Genomic DNA, 24,443 nt, shown 5'->3' with positions numbered 1-24,443 from the left:
TTTCTGCAATACCTACAGCACCAGCAGTCAACTCCTATACCCTGCTATTAATGTCAGCTTTTTTGCCCTTAGTGAATCATCTTGGTAGAGCAACATTTGTTTAAGGCACTGCAGGTATGATAGCCAGAGAGCAATCATAGTGAGAGTGAAACAGAAAGGATTTTCTTACGTGAAAAGTTGCCTTGACATACGTATGGACAGAAACACCTGAAGAACCAAGAATGTCCGGGGTCATAAGTGGGTTGGATGATAACTGACTGCTGTCCTGAAGCCATTCATTGAAACGGAGACTCGACATTTTAATCCGTTTGTTTGGGTCAACGGTTAGGAGGCCTGCAAGTGAAAAACGCAAAGTATTACAAGCAAATCGCTCAACTATTTCGCCTTCTAGCTTTATAGGTCTTCTGTCAGTGCAACTCCTGCCCTCCCTTCAGCTGGAATGGTATTGCTTGGATAATCCTTCCCAGATGCAGGTTTCTCACAAGAGATAAAGAAAGCAAGTGGACTGCTGTAAATCTGAAATTAACACAAAATACTGGCAAAACACAGCAGGGTTCCACCCAGCAGCTGAAAAGAGGAATGACTGGTTCTGTGTTGGGAGAAGTGGCCTTGTGCCTTTTCATTTTTCAGGTACTGGTTATTTACAACTTTTGAATATTTTAATCAGTAGTCGAAGATCCTATTTGGCCACAAACAATGGAAGTGATTTCATTCCTTAAACTGCTGCTCTTTATAATGCAGGAAAAAATGTCCAAATTTACAAATACTTAATAAATTAACTTAAGCTTGCCCAATCAAATAGGTCAGGTTCAGAATTCTGTTTGGCACTCATCAATTGGAATTTTAAAACAACTTTGAAATAATTTCTCGTCTTCTCCCTCCAATGCCCAAAGAGAGTTGCTATCTTTGAGGCATAGTTCCACGACAGATCAACGAGCTCTCTTTTACAGCTCAGGTGCTGAGATAGAATGGGTTGGAGGTCGGGGAGGGGTGGTTCATCTATGGGGAGGTATTCATTCACTGCAATGGAGTTGTGACTATTTGAACTCAGTCAACAGTAGGAATCCTCGTAGGAGTCCAATGGTGAAGGAAAAGGAACAATATGTTGAAGAGTGGGAGGCAGTGGAACTCAGAACAACTAGGACCAGCTGTTCTGGACTTTAATGCAATAACTTTCCTTGTGTTCCTTTCAGCGACATTTTATAAAATGGATCATTAGGCAGGAGTTTCAGGAGTTGTTCAATTTACCATTGATAACTTTATATTTAAATGAAAGGGCAGAATCTAACTTCAGTAGGGTCTAAAGCGATGATGGGGAGAATGCTATAAATGGCCCTGGGCTAGGAAAAGTCAGTCACTGCCTGTTCTTACCTTGTATCAATTCCTTGGCCTCTTGCGAGACGTTTCTCCAGGCTTCCCCTTCGAAAGAGAAGTCCCCTTGTTTTATTTTCGTCATGATTTCTTCGGCACTGGTGGACGTCAATGTCTTTTCCTCACACTGGAATGGAACTTTCCCCGATAGCATGGTATACTGCCGGAGGGAACAACAGTCAGAAATGAAAACGTGCCATGTTTAAACCCTGAAAGGGAAAATATTTCCTTAGCCACAACTTGTGTTTGGGTTCACGACAATTTTTTAAATGTAAAACACCATTTATTAAAACAAGACTGAGAGCGTGTATTGAATGCTTTGACTTTTGCCAGTGGGCTCTCCTACAAATTAGATCATGCAGGAACACTAACATCAGCTTTGTGGAATTAGAGATTCTCCTCATCCCCTCACCAAGCTATCAAAACTGGAGATTAAGGCCCCAAAACTCCTTTGGCAAGCAGGGGGGGAATAGAGAAATAGATCATCTGGTGCAGAGTAGGACTTCCACCAACATCCTGCAAACATCCCTCACACCCTTGTGAAAGTCAATTTAAATATTATGAGTTGGCACCAATTCAATTTCTGGTATAATTAGGGTACTTCCCTGATCAGGCTTTGATGGGGGTGTGTAGATTGTGAGGGGGGGGTTAAGGGAGGAATTTCACTAAACGACCATACCACAGTTTTTGCTGTCATGCCATGCTTTTTGGTGAGGGGGTGCGTGGCACACTGAGGTGTGTTCCCTCATGCCAATTTTGGCATTGCTCTATCATTGAGGGCACAGCTGAAACTGATTTGGCAATTTTACAGGCATATTATAGGCTTGTGCCAAAGAATGTGTGATGGGCCTGAAAAGGGGGCAGAACTCTGGTGGATTTGGGTTCTACCATAGATGCCCCACCCCATCCTCTCCAGCTTCAGGAATTACAGGGTCCAAAATATTTTATTCCAAGTAGTGAATCAACATTCAAGAAATGATGACACAATACTATGGGCAGAATTTTCTGGATGGCGAGGGGGTGAAGCAGGAACGGGCGGGCGTGGACCCGATCGCCGCTTGTAATCGGGTCCATGCCGCCATTTTACGCAGACGGGCCAATTAAGGCCCGCCCAACGTACTTCATGACTCCCATGCATAGTGGGAGTGGGCGGGCGGTGGTGGGTGCACTCAGGCTGGTGGTGGTGGGTGCACTCAGCCTGCTGGGTCCAATGGCGACCCGGTGACCTGTATAAAGGCAGGCCTGGCAGCCTTGGAAAGCCTGCTTGCAATGTCTAGGCGAAGGGCTCTGTAGAGGGGCAATGGAGGTGACTCAAGTCTGGAGGGTAGGCCATCGGGGCAGGCCAGGCAGGAGAGTAGGGTGGGGGGGCCAGTGTTCCCCTCTTTTTTTCCCGATGACTGCCTTGCTGCCCTCCTCGAGGAGGTGGCAGCACAGCGGGAGGTGCTGGTTCCCCAGGATGGGAGGAGGAGACCCCCCCACATGACGAAACGTGCCTGGGAGGAGGTGGCGGGGGTGGTGAGCTCCTGTGATGTGGTGCGGTGCACCTGGATCCAGTGTCGCAAGCACTTCAATGCCTTGTTGCGCTCTGGAAGGGTGAGGGCAGTGTTGACATTGGTCACTTAACTCAGCAGGTCAGTTTTCCCCCCTGCTACTCCCCCCACCTCCCCAAGTCTGAGTGTAGTGACTGCATTGAATCATTGACAGCATGTGTCCTTTGCTGGGTGGGCCAGCAGATATTGCCCATGCTGAGGTCAGCCTGAGAGGGTGGTGAAGAGGTGGGTTCTGCCCCCGCAGCATGTGGTACACTGAGACCCACATGACTGTTTTGGGGGCAACCTGGAGGAACTGCACCTAGGCACTGTGCTGGAACTCCAGGACATGTCCAAGTCAGGGTGATGACGTGCTGGGAGGGGAGCTTCAAGTTGGCGTGGCAACGAACTATCTGCTGCCCTCTGCGCTCCACGTCCTTGCACCTCCTTGCTATGGAAGGATATACCGTGTGGTGCCTAATGTGATGTAGGCAGCATGTGGCCAAGGGGAGTGGGGAACAGGCCTAGCATCTTTGTGTGTGTGTTTGGTAGCAGCGGGGTGAGGAGGCACTGGAGCCCTGCAATGTCCCACTCTGGTTGGGGTGGGCCGTGCACGAAGAGAGTCCATGTACAATTTGCACAAATCAATGCTCTTTCATTTTCGGCAGAAGAATGCGCATAATGCTGCAGAGTGTGTGAGGACTGGCGGCGGGACAGGCGTGGTTAGCCATTCTCAGCCGGTTTGAGCAGGGACCCTGGATTTGGAAATGCGCCATGCTCCCAGGTCCACAGGTATTGGTGAGGCTGGGGTGCCACGGCCAGGTATGTGTGCCCAGCAGTTAGGTCAGCATTGTTCTCCCAACAGCCATAGCACTGCTGAATGATGTGATTTAATTTTGCAACATGGCTTGATCATTGCTTATCGAAGGATGAGCGCATAATGATCTGGGGAACAGGGATGCACATTATCATTGTCTCCACGTTAACTGATCCAATGTCCTTGTTCTTCCTTTCAGCATCATCAGAGCAGGGCCGGGAGGAGGAGCAGCAGTGGCCCCCCTCTCACACCTGATGGGCCCTGAAGTCTCACTAGTGTCACACCACCTCTGCCAGGCAGGCACCAGCGCCGATACTAGCACCTTGGTGGGAATTAGAACATCGGCTAGTGTCCCGGGGCACAGCGGTGAGGGCACTTCACAGTCGCTGCGTGAGTTGGCGGAGACAGAGAGTGCCCATGGCGCCAGCAGTCAAAGGACTGCAGGGGAGCAGGCACATGCTCAGTCAGTGCCTGATGATGTGCCTCTGGAGTTGTCCACGATGCAGCAGCTGCAGGAAATGTGGCTGGGTGTGTGGGAGCATCTGGGGGAGATACATGAGGCTATGTTTGGCTTGGTCTCTGTGGTGGAGGAGTCTATGCGGACGATTGCCGAAGCAGTGAGTCACATGTCTGAGGGCCATGCGTCCTCCATGGAGAGAGTGGAGACTCTCTTGGAGAGGCTCCTCCAAGAGACCCATCAGTGCTTCCTGGAGATGCGCTCTGACCAGCGAGCCCTCACATCGGCATTGACCTCAGCTGGTCAATGCTAGTGTGGGAGATGGTCTGGGCACTGAGTTTCCCAGCTCGGTGCCCATCCATCCACGGTGAGCAGGGAGGACCGAAGCGACCTCACGTCGGCGCAGCAGCTGCCCGTCGTCTCAGCGGGCACCTCTCAGGGCGCTCCGGATGAGGGCGGCAGCTCCTCCACCCTTCTCCCAGTGACTGTAGCATCTGGTGAGGCTGTGATGACTGGGGAGATGCCAGCTGTGGAACTGGCAGATCCCTCCCAGGCAGGGCCAGCACAGGCTCCACAGGCAGAGGTCGACCATCAAGGTCATCGAGGCCAACAGGACAGCAGAGTCAGCAGGCTATCTCAGATACCACTCCCAGCGATGGGGCAGCACCAAGACATAGCACCCAGAAACGTAAACATAAGGCACCTTAGGCACACGGGTTTATCACTGGTGCTTTGGTGTTGGCCTGAGATGAGGTCTTTATGATTTGCTTTGAATTGGAACACCATTGTCGTTTTTTTTAGCTTAAGTTTCTTTCCTTCTGATATTAAATTCAGACATGTGACCATGACTGAGGGTACCTCTTTTCTTCTGCATGTGTATGGTTTCCAAAAATGTTAGGAGTGCTTTGTGGTACATTCAGCTTTGTTAACACGGCCCTTAGTTACTGTTCCTAACCTGGCAGATTTTGCACTTAGGTATCGAGTATGGAGCCTAGAGCCCAGGCTTGTCCTGGAGGTCCATATGTGGTTTGCTAGCTGAAGGTTCATTGGATTAAAGCCTCCCGGGTGTCCCTGCCTCCCTGCAGTATGCCCGGGTCAGCGTCTACCCTCTCAGCATTTCCCTGTGCATGCTCATCCTCGTACTCACTGCTGGACCCATCGTGTGCAGCTGCAGCCACTGCATCGATGTCTTCATTGTCCACTGTGTCCCCCCTTTCCAGCGCAAGATTGTGGAGAGCGCAGCATGCAACCACTATCACCGACACACGATCTGGGTGGCACTGGACTGCGCCTCCTGAACGGTCCAGGCATCGGAAGCGCATCTTGAGAAGACCGATGGTTCTCTCCACCACAGCCCATGTGGAGGCGTGGCTCCTATCGTACCGCTACTCAGCTTCTGTTCTTGGATGGCAGAGAGGTTTCATGAGCCACCTTCTGAGGGGATAGACCTTGTCATCCAGCAGTCATCCATCAAGCCGGGCTGGAGCACTGAAGAGCCCCGGCACCTGGGAGTGTCTGAGGATGTAGGCATCATGGGAACTGCCTGGGTACCTTGCACAGACTTGTAGAAACTGCATCCTGCGATCACGCACTATCTGCACGTTCATGGAGTGGAAGCCCTTCCCGTTGATGAAGGCATCGGGCTCACCTGCCGGCACCTTGATGGCCACATGTGTACAGTCTATTGCACCCTGGACGCCGGGGAAGCCAGCAATGGCCGCGAAGCCTCTGGCTCACAATGTCTGGCTTGCCTGGTCCCAATGGAAGTGGATGAAGCTCAATGCACGCCTAAACAGACCGCCTGTAACCTGCTTGACACAAGTGTAAGACAGCTGATTGGGAGACACTGCAAGGATCACCCATCGTCCCCTGGAAGGAGCCAGAGGCATAGAAGTTGAGGGCAGCTGTGACCTTTAGAGCTACTGGCGTGGGGTGTCCACCCACACAGTTAGCAGAGATCTCAGGCCCAATCATCTGACAGATATAGTTGACTGTTTCCCATGAGAGGCAGAGCCTCCTTCAACGTTGCACCTCAGACATATTGAGGTAGCTGCTTCACTGCCTGTACACCCCGGCAGCAGGATAGTGGCGTCTTCTGTGGCCCCTTCCGCCTTGGTCTACCTCTTGGCCCTGTGGCCCTTGTGTCTGCGCCTGTCCTCCCAAAGGTGGCTCCCCTGAAGGCTGAACATGCACTCCTTGCCTCCTCCCACTTCTAGCCCTCCCTTCCTCCTCAGAGGAGGTGCCTCCAGTGGACACTTCAGCTCCCATTCCCAGGCTAAGGGAAGGCTTCCTGAAACCTACAGGCCCAAAAAAGATTCCTCACTGTAGAGTGTTGACCAGAAGGTTAAGAGTCCAGACAAAGCAGCTGGCATGCGTTTCGAAGTATCACAGATCACACAGGCAAGTTTCAATAACTTTGAAAAATCAATACTTGACAGAGCACACTCACGACCCCACTGAGCCCTCTTATTCCGCCCGTGGATGAGGTTTATACAAATGTGTCCTAACTGCCTGCCCATTGCGCCCGTGTGCCGACCCGAAGGTTGCACGGGCGCCGAAAAATTAGTGACGATCGGAGCGTCAAGGGCCTTAAGTGGCCTGTTAATTAATGGCGGGCGCATAGTGGATATCATCACGCGCCTGCCCAATGAAATATCGCGATGGCGCGCGGTGACATCGGGATGCTCGTCCGACATCACCGCGTGTTATTTTAACGCGTGGATTTGCGGGGCCCGTCCCTGCACGCCAACATGAAATTTCTGCCCCATGGGAAGTTATGATAATAGGGATAAACCATTCCTACAGATTGGTAAACAGAGGACATAAAATCCAAGATTATTGCAAAAATGAAATGAGAGTTTGGAGAATTTTTTTTTACACAGAGGATTTTTGGGATATGGAATACCCTACCACAAAGAATCCATAAAAGACATTAAAAGGAAAGGGAATGTGGATTACACAATCGGAGAATCAGTACAAGTGAGATAGGCTGAACGACCTTCTGTGATGTAAGCTCACCAGGCTTCCCTGGGATACCAACCTTTACCTCTGCACCAACTTACCAGGATAACACCCAAGCTCCACAGATCACAGGATTCGTCATAACCGTCGTCCTTCAGTAGTTCAGGAGCTGCATAATGTAGCGTAAAGCACGGGGTCTTCAAAGGCTGATTATCAGGAGGTTTCAATCGTGCAAACCCAAAATCTATGACTTTAATTTCTGTGCTGTCACTATCATCAGCATATAACAAGTTCTGCAGAACAAAAGTTGGGTGGGGGAAAAAATGGAAACAAGATTATTAATAAATTTCATCACTCAATCACTACAAAATGTTCTGTGAAATACTGAACTATGATACCCTTTTTATAGCATGTTCCTGTAAATTGTAGCATTCTTTTGGTAGATTAGACTATTACTTGCAGATGAGGGTCAATTTTTGTCTTCCTAAAAGCTGACAAAGCAAACTAAGAATACCAATTACATCAGTGATTTTTGATACAAAATCAAGTTACAAGCATCTGTGCACCTCAGAGAACTAAATGTAACTGGGTAAGTCAGATTAAGTTGAAGAGATGTGATTCATAAACCATGTATACCTAGAACAAGAACATGATCATTTTAATTTGCTGAAGCAAACGCCAAATCTAGTTGAGTATTGCCAATTATTTAGCATTGTCCCTCTTGTCACATGGCATTTCTCAATGCTTCAATTTATAGCATGTCCCACATGGGAGCTTGAACTATGCATTTACAGTAGGCCACACACACACACACACACACACACACACACAAAATCTACTGGGAAGCTCGCTTGAGAGCTCCACTCACAATTTTCAGTTGAGACACTACTTAATGAAGCAGGGATCGCCACCCCACCCCCCACCCCGCCTGTTACCCCCTTGCCCCACCCTGTCTCCCTCTAACTGATGAAGAGGTCACACTCGAAAAGTTAATCTATTTTCGCTTTTTGATACCAAGTGACTTGCCAGATTATTAAGAATAATGCTGTCAGTTGTCAGTTTGATTCATAATGGATTTTTTATTTTATCAATGGTGATCGTTGAGGCACAGTGTAGCCACATCACAATTCTTTTGTATATGGTGAAGATCTTTGCAAGACTCTGAAAAAACATGCCAAGATATTGACACAGAAGGCAAAAATGCACAAAAAATATAATGTGATTGAATCCATTAAATGCAGAGGAGTATTAAGAAGCACTAACACTAATGCTTCTTGGGAAAGTTTGCCAATATGACACTTGAAAGGATAAAAATTGGAAAAGCTCCTCTAAATTCTGCTCAATAGAGCACTATGATTATCTATTTATCCAAATATTACACCAGTGTTTAACAGTAGAAAAAAGTACATACTACCAGCACAACCATATCAAGACATGTTGTGAAGCAGTAAAATATGGGAGTCAGAGGCCTTTTACTCCGAACATGACCTTTACCTGGCTGAATTGGAGCCCCTGATCTGCCAAAAACCAGGTTCCAGCTGTCTGCAGGGCATGTAAAATAAACTGAACATAATTAAAGTTCAACTGTTTTTCTCAGCAGATCTCTTCCAAATTAAAAATTGAGCAGTGACTACAAATGAACAATGACCCACTGCAACAAAACAAGGCCACAGCAGCAGTGGTTCAAAAAAATAAAAGCAAAAAACTGCGGATGCTGGAAATCCAAAACAAAAACAGAAACAGAAATACCTGGAAAAACTCAGCAGGTCTGGCAGCATCGGCGGAGAAGAACACAGTTGACGTTTCGAGTCCTCATGACCCTTCAACAGAACTAAGTAAAAATAGGAAAGGGGTGAAATATAAGCTGGTTTAAGAGGTGGGGGGGGGGGGGTGGTGGTTGTTGGGACAAGCAGCCAGTAATAGGTGGAGATAAAAAAAAGATATCACAGACAAAAGGACAAAGAGGTGTTGAAGGTGGTGATATTATCTAAAAGAATGTGCTAATTAAGAGTAGAAAGCAGGACAGACAAGGTACAGATAGCCCTAGTGGGGCTGGGGTGAAGGAATACTAAAAGGGCTAAAAGGTAGAGATAAAACAATGGATGGAAATACATTTAAAAATAATGGAAATAGGTGGGAAAAGAAAAATCTATATAAATTATTGGAAAAAACAAAAAGGAGGGGGAAGAAACGGAAAGGGGGTGGGGATGGAGGAGAGAGTTCAAGATCTACAATTGTTGAACTCAATATTCAGTCCGGAAGGCTGTAAAGTGCCTAGTCGGAAGATGAGGTGCTGTTCCTCCAGTTTGCGTTGAGCTTCACTGGAACAATGCAGCAAGCCAAGGACAGACATGTGGGCATGAGAGCAGGGTGGAGTGTTGAAATGGCAAGCAACAGGGAGGTCTGGGTAATGCTTGCGGACAGACCGAAGGTGTTCTGCAAAGCGGTCACACAATCTGCGTTTGGTCTCTCCAATGTAGAGGAAACCGCATTGGGAGCAACGAATGCAGTAGACTAAGTTGAGGGAAGTGCAAGTGAAATACTGCTTCACTTGAAAGGAGTGTTTGGGCCCTTGGACGATGAGGAGAGAGGAAGTGAAGGGGCAGGTGTTGCATCTTCTGCAGTTGCATGGGAAGGTGCCGTGGGAGGGGGTTGAGGAGTAGGGGGTGATGGAGGAGTGGACCAGGGTGTCACAGAGGGAATGATCCCTACGGAATGCCGCCAGGGGGGGTGAAGGGAAGATGTGTTTAGTGGTGGCATCATGCTGGAGTTGGCGGAAATGGCGGAGGATGATCCTTTGAATGCGGAGGCTGGTGGGGTGATAAGTGAGGACAAGGGGGACCCTATCATGTTTCTGGGTGGGAGGAGAAGGCGTGTGGGCGAATGCGCAGGAGATGGGCCGGACACGGTTGAGGGCCCTGTCGACCACCGCGGGTGGAAAACCTCGGTTAAGGAAGAAGGAGGACATGTCAGAGGAACTGTTTTTGAAAGTGGCATTATCAGAACAGATGCGACGGAGGTGAAGGAACTGAGAGAATGGGATGGAGTCCTTAAAGGAAGTGGGGTGTGAGGAGCTGTAGTCGAGGTAGCTGTGGGAGTCGGTAGGCTTGTAATGGATATTGGTGGACAGTCTATCACCAGAAATCTCCCATCTCCCGCGCATCCGCCCTCACGCCTTCTCCTCCCTCCCAGAAACATGATAGGGTCCCCCTTGTCCTCACTTATCACCCCACCAGCCTCCGCATTCAAAGGATCATCCTCCACCATTTCCGCCAACTCCAGCATGATGCCACCACCAAACACATCTTCCCTTCATCCCCCCGGCAGCATTCCGTAGGGATCGTTCCCTCTATGACACCTGGTCCACTCCTCCATCACCCCCTACTCCTCACCCCCCTCCCACGGCACCTTCCCATGCAACCATTGTTTATCTCTACCTTTTAGTCCTTTTAGTATTCCTTCATCCCACCCCCACTAGAGCTATCTGTACCTTGTCTGTCCTGCTTTCTACTCTTAATTAGCACATTCCTATAGATAATATCACCACCTTCAACACCTCTTTGTCCTTTTGTCTGTGATATTTTTTGGTTATCTCCACCTATTACTGGCTGCTTGTCCCAACAACCACCTCCCCCCTACCCTTAAACCAGTTTATATTTCACCCCTTTCCTATTTTTACTTAGTTCTGTTGAAGGGTCATGAGGACTCGAAACGTCATCTGTGCTCTTCTCCGCTGATGCTGCCAGACCTGCTGAGTTTTTCCAGGTATTTCTGTTTCTGTTTTTGTTTAGTAGCAGTGGTTCAACACGGGACAGCAGTATACAGAGCTAAGGCCAGTACGACCATCCAAAACTAGGGATCTAAGTAAGCATACTGCCAGAAAATTTCTCATCCCCACAATTGATGAATTATTACAAGTGAGAGAGAGAGAGAGAGAGAGTGAGAGGGACAGACAAACAAAGAGAGCACATGCACAGGCATGTGTGCAAGAGTGACTGAAGAGAAAGTGAATCAGTATGAAAGCAGTGTAAGTGTGAGAGAATGCAAGAGTGTGGATGAGTGAGAAAAAGAGAGTGAGAGAGACTTGTTAAATTAAGGACTGATTTGTCTATAGTCCAGGTGAGGTACTCTTCAAAATCGCTTATATAGAAAAAGCAATTGGTCAGAATAACAGTTGTCCTGCAGTTTAATACAATGAAAGCACAGAATATTAGTGGTGGGCAAACCTATAAAATTTTCCTACCTTTCTGAAGAATATCTCAATGAGGAAGGATATTAAAAAGTGAATAATTTCAGCTACGTTAGCTAACAGCTTTTCTGGCTTTAGTTCCACACTTGATTGTACTTTCCCTGTATTACCTGTTGTAGAGTGTTGGTTACAGTTTGATAGGTCTGAAGAAGTCCTCGTAGTCATACTTACAGTTGTTAACTGTAATTCTCTATTGACTCTTAGACTATTTACAAATATACAGTAAAGAGTACAAGCTAGGAGCTATCTCTATGCTTGCTAGTACATATGGCTCTGTCCAACACTAGAATGGCTACAGCCGTGGGTCATGTGCTCTTTCACATCACTTTGTGGGTGATACTGTACTCAGTCCAACATTAACCCCCTATATGTGCCAGACCCTTATACTATATTACCTTTTCCCAGGAGTGCTGATTTGCTGGGCTACAATTCCCCTGGCACCAGGAACCCTTCAGACTTTGCCCGGAGGGCCCAATATTCATAGATGAAAGCAGACAGTAAGTGCTAGCAGGCTTGCCAATCATGAAAGTTGTCACAACTACTTTTGATCAGGTTCTCCTCCAATGCCCATATATAATTGTTACTAAGGACCATTGGATAGTGTGCAGGAATGGGATACCTGGCTGAATTCCTAGTCCAGAAGCACTGAAGCCAATGTCACCTCTCAGCTAACTCAGAATGAAACGTGTCACATTCTGATCTCTATGAGATACTTCAGACACCTTTTAGAATTGAAGAAAAGTGGATATGTGACGGACAGAAAAGAACACGGAAGTATTCAAAATAAGTTAATTTAATTTTAATGAGTCTTCTGTAAAGAGTTACAATTAGGATAGTAATTAAAAAAGCGACAAATTTCTACTTATGTTTCAGAAAGCTAAACAGAAGGGCAAATATAAAAGTGCTTTCATTCATATGTACCTTAGCGCATGGCATAAAAGCAGGCCATCTTCAATGCTGCCTTGTCTACACTGGAATGCTGCTTTGGGCTGCATTAGAGTACTTAAGTTGGAGTTTGGTGAGTGAGGGAGTTTGGTGAAGGGGGAAGGAGGCGATCCTTTCATTTTCTACCTTTCCTCAGAAAGAAGAGTATGGCCTGGTAAGTAGGACCTGGTGAGTATTTCTACTGTCCTTAATAATTTCTAAACTAGAGGAAGTAAAAGTAAAGGGAGAAAATTAAGGGTAAATCATGGCAGGGCAACTCGGCCACGTGGAATGCTCCTCCTGCACGATGTGGGAAGTCAGGGGCACTTCTAGGGGACCACGTTTTCAGGAAGTGTCTTCAGTTGCAGCTACTTGAAATCCGCGTTTCAGAGCTGGAGCTGCTGCTAGAGTCACTGTGGAGCATCTGCAAAGATGAGATCTTCGTGGAAAGCACGTACAGTTAGGTGGTCACACCGCAGGTAAAGAGTGCACAGGCAGAAAGGGAATGGGTGACCACCAGACAGAGTAAAAGCACAAGGTAGGTAGTGCAGGAGTTCCCTGGATCCATCTCCCTCTCTAACAGGTTTTCCATTTTGGAAATTGCCTGGGAAGATGGTTTCTCAGGGGAATGCAGCAACAGCCAGGTCTGTGGCACCACGAGTGATCAACTGCACAGGGGAGGCGGGGTGGAGGAGAAAAAAAGAGTGGGAGAGCAATGGTGATAGGTGATTCTATTGTAAGGTAACAAATAGACGTTTCTGCGGCCACAGACATGACATCAGGGTGGTAATTTGCCTCCCTGGTGCCAGGGTCAAGGATATCAATGAGCATCTGCAGGGCATTCTGAATGGGGACGGTGAACAGACAGAGGTCGTTGGCCATATTGGTATTAACGACATAGATAAAAAGAGGGATGAGGTCCTGAAAGCAGAATACAGGGAGTTAGGAAAAAAATTAAAAAGCAGGACCTCAAAAGGTAGTGATCTCAGGATTACTCCCAGTGGCACATGCTTGTGACATCAGGAATAGGAGAACAGACAAGATGAATGTATAGCTGGAGAGATGATGTAGGAGGGAAGGATTTAGATGTCTGAGGCATTGGGACCAATTCTGGGGAAGATGAGACCCAGCAGGACCAGGACCAACATCCTCGTTGGGGTACTCGCTAGTACTGTGGGGGAGAGTTTAAACTAGATTAGCAGGGGGATGGGAGACTGAGTGGGGAGACACAAGAGAGGGAAACAAGGATAGGAATAAAAGACAGTAAAGTAGAAAGCAAAAGTGAAAGACAGAGGAAACAAGGGCTAGCAGCAAATAGGGCCATAGTACAAAAAATGTGTAAAAATGTTAAAAAGACAAGTCTAAAGGTACTGTATCTGAATGCAAAAAGCATTCGCAATAAGGTAGACGACTTAACAGCGCACATAGATGTAAACAGGTACGATATGATTGTGATTATGGAGACATGGCTGCAGGGTGACCTAAGCTGGTAAATACCTGGCAGGTGGTAACAGCCAGGCTGAGCAAATCCCAAAGGGAAACTTGGCCAAGCTATCCCAACGTTATGCAATTTGTATTTTTATTACATGAAGGTATGTACACTGAAGTCAGAAGTAAAGAGTCCACTACCACTTCTGGAGATTTTAAAAATTAAATTAAAACATTTATTAACGAAAGAAAAGAAAACAAACACACAAGATTAGTTACACTGTTAAATTTAGTCTTACAACATTTCCTAAAAGATTTCTACTTATCTAGGCTCCCAAATAAACACTTTTTTCCAGGTAACGGTCCAAATAGATTCTTAATTTATAAAATATCCAGTAATATTACCACGAGGCACCCACTGTTGTTATAAATAAGGTATTTCACAGCTTCTCTCTTCCTCTCACTAAAACAAAGGAATTCCAAGGCTTTTTATCAAAACCTTGCTTTCTGGAATAAGCAAGCACTTCTCTGGGGTGGCTAGAGGCTGCTTTTCACAAGTTCACCTTTCAAGTACTCACATGGCCACTCCCTCTTACAGCTTTCCATCTTTCTTTAAATATATTTTTCCTCTTTTATCCTAAATCCATTGTTTTAAACTTTTTTTGAAACTTAAACTCTTCCAAATATAAGATCTTTCAACTTTCCATCTTGTCTTTGCTTTTGGATCAATAAAACATGATATCCCCACTACTTTTTTTACCTATGAACTCCTGCAAGATGCAAACATTTCCTTGTCACCTTCTACTTCCCCTTTGAAATTCAAACAACCTCTCAATTTATCTATAAATGCAACTATTAGCTCATCCATTTCCATTTCAAAACGCCTGCTTTTGCACCTAACCACTTTGATGATTTAAACCTTGCAGTCCCACTATCTTCAGTTCAATTAAATTAGTCACACACACACACACACACACGCACACACAGCCCCCACAAGCCTGCTTCAGCATCCCACAGTAATATTGGGAAAGAAAATGAAATTTCCTTTAGAGAACTGAATATCCAAGGGTACTCGATAATTAGGAAGGACAGGCAAAAAGGAAAAGGAGGTGGGGTGGCATTGTTAATTAGGGGTGAAATCAGTGCGATAGTGAGAGAGGACATTGGCTCAGAAAATCTAGGTGTAGAATCAGTCTGTGTGGAGCTAAGAAACAACATGGGGTGGAAAACATTTGCGGGGGTTGTCTATAGGCCTCCAAACAGTTGTGGTAAGGTAGGGGGCAGCATTAAACAGGAAATTAGAGACGCATGTAACAAGGGTGCTGCAGTAATCATGCATGACTTTAGTCCACATATAGGCTGGGCAAACCAAATTAGCAATAATACTGTAGTGGATAAATTCCTGGAGTGTGTACAAGATGGTTATTTAGATCAGTATGTTGAAGAACCAACTAGTGATCAGGCTATCCTAGATTTGGTAATGTGCAAAGAGAAGGGATTAATTAATAATCTTGAAGATGTGGAGTTCTTTATGGAAGAGTGACTATAACATGATAGAATTCTTCATTAAGATGGAAAGTGAAATAGTCCAATCCAAAACTAGGATCCTAAATCTAAACAAAGGAAACTATGAAGGTAAGAGGCGTGAGTTGGCTAAGATAGATTGGGGAACTTCATTAAAAGGCATGACGGTGGGTAGGCAATGGTTAATATTTAAGGAACAAATGTATGCATTGCAACAGTTATACATTCCTTTCTGGTGCAAAAACACAACAGGAAAAGTGGCCCAACCATGGTTAACAAAATAAATTAAGGATACCAAGAGATTGATCAAGAGGGAGAAAATAGAATATGAGAGTAAACTCGCAAGGAACATAAAAGTGGACTGTAAAAGCTTCTAAAAGTATGTAAAAAGAAAAAGATTAATGAAGACAAATGTAGGCCCCTTACAGTCCGAAATGGGAGAATTCATAATAGAGAACAAGGGAATGGCAAAGCAACTGAACAACTACTTTAGTTCTGTCTTCACGGAAGAAGACACAAATAACTTCCCAGCAATGCTAGGGAACCAAGGGTCTAGTGAGAAGGAGGAATTGAAGGAAATTAATATTACTAAAAAAGATAGTGCTGGAGAAATTAATGGGACTGAAAGCCGATGAATCCCTAGGGCCTGATAATCGACATCCAGGTACTAAGGGAGGTGGCTATGGAAATAGTGGATGTCTTGGTCGTCATCTTCCAAATTTCTGTAGATTCTGGAACAGTCCTAAGGGTTGGAGGGTGGCAAAGATAACCCTACTATTTAAAAAAGGAGGGAGGGAGAAAACAGGGAATTACAGACCAGTTAGCCTAAGATCAGGAGGAGGGAAAATGCTAGAGTCTATTATAAAGGATGTGATAACAGGACACTTAGAAAATATCAACGGGATTAGACAAAGTCAACATGGATTTATGAAAGGGTAAATCATGTTTGACAAACTTACTGGAGTTTTTTGAGCAGAATAGATAAGGGAGAACCAGTGGATGTGGTGTATTTGAATTTTCAGAAAGCTTTTAATAAAGTCCCACATAAGAGGTTAGTGTGCAAAATTAAAGCACATGGGATTGGAGGTAATATACTGGCATGGATTGAGAATTGGTTAATAGACAGGAAGCAGAATAGGAATAAATAGGTCTTTTTCAGAGTGGTAGGCGGTGACTAGTTGGGTACCGCAGGGATCAGTGCTTGGGCCCCAGCTATTCACAGTATATATCATTGTTTTGGATGAGGGAACCAAACGTAATATTTCCAAGTTTGCTGATGACATGAAACTTGGTGGGAATGAGAATGGTGAGGAGGATGTTAAGAGGTTTCAAGGTGATTTAGATAAGTTGAGTGAGTGGGCAAATACATGCCAGATGCAGTATAACGTGGGTAAATGTGACGTTATCCACTTTGGTGGGAAAACAGAATGGCACAGTATTATTTAAATGGTGATAGATTGGGAAATGTTGATGTACAAAGGGACCTGGGTGTCCTTGTACACCAATCACGAAAGCAAACATGCAGATGCAGCAAGCAGTTAAGAAGGCAAATGGTATGTTGCAAGAGGACTTGAGTACAGGAGCAAGGATGTCTTACTGCAGTTGTACAGGGCCTTGGTGAGAGCACATCTGCACTATTATGTGCAGCTTTGTTCTGCTTACCTAAGAAAGGATATACTTGACTTAGAGGGAGTGCAGCAAAGGTTCACCAGACTGATTCCTGGGATGGCAGGATTGTCATACAAGAAGAGATTGGGTCGACTAAGCCTGTATTCACTGGAGTTTAGAAGAATGAGAGGGAATCTCATCGAAACATATAAAATTCGGACAGGGCTGGACAGACTGGATGCAGGGATGATGTTTCCTCTGGCTGGGGGGATTTGGTTAGAACAAGGGATATCAGTCTCAAGATACGGGGTAGGCCATTTAGGGCTGAGATGAGGAGAAACATCTTCACTCAGAGGGTAGTGAACCTATGGAATTCTCTACAACTGAGGGCTCGGAGGCCAAGTCACTGAATATTTTTAAGAAGGAAACAGATTTCTAGGCCTAAAACCCGCCTGGCCGACTGGCCCGTCCACCAACCATAAGGTTGGACAGGCCATGACAAATCGCTTACAACTGGGCCATAAATGAACTTAATTGCCCACTTGTGAGCCGGCACTCTTCCGACTTTTGCGTGCACCCGCTGAACGAAATATCACGCGAGTGTGCAATGACGTCTGGGCGCTCATCCAATGTCATCTTGCGCGATTTCGCGCCTGTTTGGGTCGGGCGTGCACCCACCCACATATGGTATGTAAACTTCTGGCCCTAGACTCTAAAGGCATCAAGGGGTATGGCGAAAGAGCAGGTGTATGGCGTTGAGATAGAGGATCAGCCATGAACATATTCAATGGCGAGCAGCAGGCTCGAGAGGCCAAATGACCTACTCCTGCTCCTATTTTCTATATTTAAATTGTTTCACACAATTGAATTCTTTTGAAGTAAAATTACTATTATTATGTAGGCAAACAAGACAGCCAGTCTTTAACCAGGACAGTACAAACATACTATCTTAAAGATTAAAGCCATTTGATCCATCCTGTCTGTGTCAGCTCTTTGAAAGAGCTGTCTGAGTCATCCCACTCCCCTGCTCTTTCCTCATTAGCCCTAAAAATTTATCCTTGTCAACCATTTATCCAATTAATTTTTGAAAGTTTCTGTTGTATCTGCTTGCACACCCTTTCAGGCAATGCATTCTAGATCATTATAACCTGCTGCATAAAACAAATTCTCATCTCCCCCATGAAGTACTTATCTCAACCATCTTTCCTTCCAATGTGTAGAACTTTGCCACTTTTCTGCATGATATTTGATCTGTCATAATTCTGCCCACTAACATATTTTTTCCAATTCAATCTAGAACTCTTGGGCTGCCTCCTCCAGGTTCATCGCCCATTCTAGTCTGGTATCACCTGCAAATCTCATCAATTAGTTTCTGAATCCAAGTCAGTGATGTAAATTTGAATCACTAGTGGCCCCAACAACAGGCTCTGAGGCACCTCACACAGTAACTAACCCCCACAACTAAGACATAACTCATTTATCCTGCCCTTTCAGCCAACCGATTAATTTTTCTCAAGACTTATCCTGAATTGGCACAGCTTTGAGGTTAATGAATAGTCTTCAGTGTGAGACTGCAATGATTGCTGATTTATTCAACAATATAACAAGCAAGGTTTGTGCTGTAGGAGCTGACCTCTGCATGTCAGATCTGGAAGTGGTCAACAATTGCACGCTGTCAAAAACAAAAGATGGAAATTGCTTTCACCCTCACCCAACGTGGAACAAGCATTCCTCACATCAAAGATTACACAACACCCCCAACCACTTCCACCCCACCGGCTTAGGTAGAATAACGTTGGAAATATAACAATTTATTTTCAGGGTTAATCAGCGTATATGTAAATGCACGGAGAGTGGTTAATAAGATTGGTGAACTACAGCTGCAGGTTGACAATGGAATTATGATATTATTGCTAGAACAGAAACCTGGCTCAAAGAATGGCAGGACTGGGCGTTAAATATTCCTGGGTACAAGGTGTATAAGAGAGACAGGAAAGGAGGGAAAGTGTGGGGGGGGTAGGGGTGGGAATGGAAGTATTGATTAAAGATGGCATTACAACACTGGAGAGAGAGGATTTTCCAGAGAGGTCAAGGACAGAATCTCTCTGGTCAGAGGTGAGGAATGAAAAAGGTGCAATAATATTGATTGGTGTAGTATATAGGCCACCAGCTAGTGGAAGGAGTGTAGAGAAACAAATTTGCAAAGAAATTAAAGAGAGATGCAAGAATTTTAGAGGGCAGAATTTTACGTCCTGTGGGCAGGCGCGTGCCTGACCCAAATGAACATAAAATAGCGTGCGATGACGTCGGGTGAGTGTCCTGACGTCAGCGCGCACTTGTGCGTTTTCTCGGTTGGTGGGCACGGGCGAGAGTGGGCAGCGTGCCCGCCGACAGCTAGGAGGCCTATTAAGGCCACTGAAGTTTCAATTAGCAGTGATTTTACGCTGCCCACCCAACGTTACGGTTGGCGGGTGGGAAAATCAGCTAGGCGGCCTTTGGATTTTTGAGGAAACCTCATCCAAGGGGGGAGGAGGTTTCCGATATCAATTTTAAAAAAATAAAAATGTTTGGGCAGAATTTTTATTATCTGTATATTTAGGTGAGTGAGTCCGATGTGTGGACATTTTTTTCTGCATTTTTACAACCCTATTTCTTTAAATTGAATTTAAATTCTTCAGCTCCCTGAGGCAGCTCTCTGCCTTCATCGAGTTTTCATCGTGGGCTCACCCGCGCCCGCGCAGACTTCAGCACTCACTTTCCACTCGCCCCCGCCAACACCGGCAGCGCTGAGCCTTTCAGCGCACGTTTCATGCTGGCTGGCCGTTAATTGGCCAGCCAGTGTGAAATCGCGGTCGGGGGTCGATCGCAGGCAGCGGCCCATTTCCTGGCTGCTCTCGGGCCCGCCCACCGCCTGCTCGATGACCCGAAAATCCTGCCCAGAGTAATTATCATGGGGGGCCTTCAATTATCCAAACATAGACTGGGATAAGAATAGTGCAAAGGGACAAGAGGGGTGAGAGTTCCTGGAACGTGTTCAAAATAATTTTCTGCAGCAGTATTTTTCTGGTCCAATGAGAGGGCAGGTGCTGTTGGACCTGGTTCTGGGGAATGCATTGGCCCAAGTGGATCAAATATCAGTGGGACAGCATTCAGGCGACAGTGACCATTGTATCATAAGGTTTAGGTTGGCCATGGAAAAGAGCAAAATAACAATCCAGAGCAGGGATAATTGACTGGGGGAAAGCCAACTTTGATGGGATGAGAATGCACCTGAGCCGAGTGTATTGGAATCAAATGTTGGCTGAAAAAACAGTGGCTGAACAATGGACCACCTTCAAAAAAAGAGGATTGCAGGCAATGTCAAGGTATATTCCCTTGAAGTGGAAAGGTAGGACAAATAAATCCTGAGTGCCCTGAATGATGAGAGAGTTAGAGGTGAAGATGAAGCAGAAGACGTGCACATGTGATAGATGTCAGGTAGAAAATACAATGGAGAATCAGGCTGAACACAGAAGGACCGGGAGGGGGCGGGGGAGAAGTTAAAAAATTAATAAGAAAAGCAAGGAGAAAGCATGAAAAGAGATTGACAGCTAACATAAAAGGGAATCCCAAAGTCTTCTTTAAGCATATAAATAATAAACGGTAATAAAGAGTAGGGCCGATTAGGGATAAAAAAGGGGACTTACACGTGGGGAGGCTGTGGTGTAGTATTCCAGAGACTAGTATTCCAGAGACCCAGGGTAATGCTCTGGGGACCTGGGTTTAAATCCCACTGTGGCAGATGGTGGAATTTGAATTCAATAAAAATCTGGAATTAAAAGTTTTATGATGACCATGAAACCTTTGCCGATTGTCGTAAAAACCCATCTGGTTCACTAATGCCCTTTAGAGAAGGAAATCTGCTGTCCTTACCTGGGCTGGCCTACATGTGATTCCAGACCCACAGCAATGCAGTTGACGCTTAAATGTCCTCTGAACAAGGGTAATTAGGGATGGGCAATAAATGCTGCTCTAGGCAGCAACGCCCACATCCCATGAATGAATATAAAAAAAAAGCTGGAGAAATAGTGGCGGTATTAAATGAGTACATTGCATCTGTCTTTGCAAAGGAAGAAGGTGCTACCCAGACTGTGGTGAGACAGGAGGTAACTGGTACAGTAGACAAATTTACAATTGAGAAGGAGGAGGTGTTAGAAAGGCTATCTTTACTTAAAATAGGTGAGGTGCTTCTAAGTGTACTGAGGGAAGTGAGAGTGGAAATTGCAGAGGTACTAGTGATAATCTTCCAGTCTTCATTAGATACTGGGGTGGTGCCAGAGGACTGGAGAATTGTGAATGTTACACCCTTGTTCATAAAGGGGTGCAAGGATAAAGCTGTCAACTACAGACCAGTCAGCTTGACTTCAGTGGTAGGGAAACTTCTGGAAACTATAGTTCAGGACAAAATCAACAATCACTTAGACAAGTGCAGGATAATTAAGGAAAGCTAGTATGGTTTCATTAAGGGAAAATCATGTTAACTAACTAGATAGAGTTTTTTGAGGAAGTAACAGAGAAGGTTGATAAGGTTAACGCTGTGGATGTGGTGTATATGAATTTTCAAAAGGCATTTGAAACAATGCCACACAACATACTTGTGAGCAAAATCCTAGCTCATGGAATAAAAAGGAAAGCAGGTACTTGGATAAGAAATTGGCTGAGTGACAGGAAACCGAGAATAGCGATAAATGGTTGTTTTTCAGATTGTTGGAAGGTTTGTAGTGGAGTTCCCCAGGGGTTGGTGTTGGGACCCTTGCTCTTCCTGATGTATATTAATGACCTGGACTGTGGTGTTTAGGGAAAGGTTTCAAACTTTGCAGATAATGTTAAGATTGGAAACTGTGATAAGGATAGTCTCGAACTTCAAAAGGACATAGACATGTTGGTGGATTGGGCAGACAAGTGGCAGATGAGGTTCAATGCAAAGAAGTGTGAGTTGATTCATTTTGGCAGGAAGAATATGGAGAGGCAGTATAAAATAAAGGGAGAAACTCTAAAGGAGGTGTTGGAACAGAGGGACCTTGGTGTATATGTACATATGTCATTGATGGTGGCAGGGCATTTTGAGAGAGCAGTTAATAAAGGATATAGTATCTTAGGCTTTATTAATAGGGGCATTGAGAACAAGAGTAAAGATTTCATGTTGAATTTGTATAAGACACTAGTTAGGCCTCATCTGGAGTACTGCGTCCAGTTCTGGGCGCCATACTTGAGGAAAGATGTGAAGGCACTGGAGAGAGTACAGAGGAGACACAAGAATGATTCCCGGGATGAAGAACTGTAGCTATGAAGATAGATTGGAGAGCTTGGGACTGTTTTCCTTGGAGAAAAGAAGGCTGAGAGGAGACTTGATAGAGGTATTTGAGATCCTGAGGGGCATGGGCAGGGTAAATAGTGAGAAACTGTTCCCTCTCAAGGGTACATGAAGAACTAGAGGGCACAGATTCAAAATAATGGGCAAAAGGAGTAGAAGTGATGTGAGAAAACATTTTTCACCCAGAGGGTGGTTGGAGTCTGGAACGAACTCCCTGAGACGGTGGTGGAGACAGGTTCCATCGAGGTATTCAAAAGGGAATTGGATTGCTATCTGAAAAGAAAGAATGTGCAAGGTTACAGGGATAAGGCAAGGGAGTGGAACTAGGTAAGATGTTCCTTCAGAGAGCCAGTGCAGACTCGATGGGCCAAATGGCCTCCTCCTGCACTGTAAAAATTCTGTGATTATGTTAATGTCAGAGAGCAGCAGAGTTTTACAGTAAATGATAGAGGGACAGAAAGTACAATTGTTAGTCAGGCTTATGACATAGCTATGTTAGTATAGTGGAGTGAAGGCCCACAGAAAACAATCAATTCTGGGAAAACTCTTGCTGTAACAATAAGAAGCTATTATTAATGGCCTTGTCACACAATTGCAGTGTAAATGCAAAGCAATACCACGGAGCTGTTGCATTTCAATCCCTTCTAATTACATCATCCCCAGCCATGGAATAGCATGATGGTGCTCCATTAGGACATTGAGAGGCCTTTGCGACTCATCCACATTAGTTCCACTGTTTGCATTCAATGAAAAAGGATTCGACACAGAACAACCTTGGAGAGAGCACACTACACGTGCACACTGGATGAAGTGGATTTCTACAAAGTCCCAACAATTAGTGTGCAATTCATGCACTGTAGGAATTCACCAAGGCTCCTTCAACAGCACCTTCCAAACCCACGACCACTACCATCTAGAAGGGCAAGGGCAGCAGATAGATGGGACCACCACCACCTGAAGTTCCCTTCCAAGTCACTCACCATCCTGACTTGGAAATATATCGCCGTTCCTTCACTGTCGCTGGGTCAAAATCCTGGAACTCTCTTCCTAACAGCACTGTGGGTGTACCTACACCACATGGACTGCAGTGGTTCAAGAAGGCATCTCACCACCGCCTTCTCAAAGGCAACTAGGGATGGGCAATAAATGCTGGCCCAGCCAGTGAAGCTAACATCCCGTGAATGAATTTAAAAAAATGCAAATAACACAATATAGCCATATGCAGCTAAGTTCAGTGTTATAAAGCACAAAGTGTGGCCAACATAACCTAAGCTAATGTAACTTCAATATACTATACTCAACCCAGTAGGTTGGTTCAATAAAAGCATTAGACGGCTAGCTCGATACCTCTCTGTGTTATTTCCTACATAAATGCATGCAATTAAAAGAAAGTACTTATTCTACTCAGGGAATGACAGTTTATTAGGAAAGTTATGCTATTCAATTGTTAAGAAAATCAGTTTCCCTGACCTTGAGCACTATTAATAAATCCCAAGCTTCACATGCTGCTTCGGTTACAAAGAACAAAAAGTACAATTTATTTCTGCTGCTGTATAATTAGTGCTTTATACCACTTTATACAGCAAGCAGCTTTTCATGGCACTGGAGTACAAATACGCAAAGGCAATTTTTTGCAAGAGAATTCAGGTCGGTTATGTACTTGACTGACTGCAAAGTGCTTTGGTATGTCCTAAGGTTGTGAAAGGCGCTATAGGAATGCAGGTTCTTTTCTTTCTTTCATGAACCAGTTGGGTTTTTAACAATAACTAGCTTTCCTGGTCACAACTTACCACAGTTTGGATTGGAGATGGTATTGTCTGAGCTACTTGTCCAGTGCCTAGGCTAAGACAAAGGGGACTGGACCAATATAATCACATTCAGATTCCAGCATAAATGCCTGGCTATGGCTGGTTGAAGCAGGTTAGTGGATGGACAAAGGGAGCTGTTGAGTCAATTCTCTTTTAATAGCTGTGGTCATCCACAGGCCAGAAAATATTAGGCAAGTATATTAATCGAATCAGAAAAAAGCCAGTCAAGGAAGAGTTAAAAATCAAATAAACTGAAGTTTCTGCTTTATTTGTGTCAGTGTCGCAGACTAATATCCTTATTCCGCCAACATTTATATGGGTAGCACTAACTAAATCAGACATGACTTGCTGAAATGGTACTCCTGATGATGAAAATTTTTAAATGGAAATAATCTAAAGATGGGTCTTGAAGAT

At 45.1% G+C, this 24,443-nt stretch overlaps 1 protein-coding gene across 3 annotated transcripts in view; it reads right to left on the bottom strand.

Moving 5' to 3' along the window:
* The window catches only part of rps6ka5 (ribosomal protein S6 kinase, polypeptide 5), a 227,051-nt gene that overhangs the window by 9,730 nt on the left and 192,878 nt on the right, over positions 1-24,443 (bottom strand). For all 3 annotated transcript variants that reach the window (XM_078562015.1, XM_078562017.1, XM_078562016.1), the window contains 3 exons: positions 7,237-7,428; positions 1,372-1,531; positions 170-333 (listed from right to left, as the gene is read on the bottom strand). In XM_078562015.1, the coding sequence (XP_078418141.1) occupies positions 170-333; positions 1,372-1,531; positions 7,237-7,428 (516 nt within the window). The remainder of the gene's footprint in view (positions 1-169; positions 334-1,371; positions 1,532-7,236; positions 7,429-24,443) is intronic.

Source organism: Cetorhinus maximus, chromosome 18 (assembly GCF_964194155.1).
Source record: "Cetorhinus maximus chromosome 18, sCetMax3.hap1.1, whole genome shotgun sequence".
In the NCBI taxonomy this organism is placed as follows: domain Eukaryota; kingdom Metazoa; phylum Chordata; class Chondrichthyes; order Lamniformes; family Cetorhinidae; genus Cetorhinus; species Cetorhinus maximus.
This window is presented reverse-complemented; position numbering and strand designations above follow the sequence as displayed.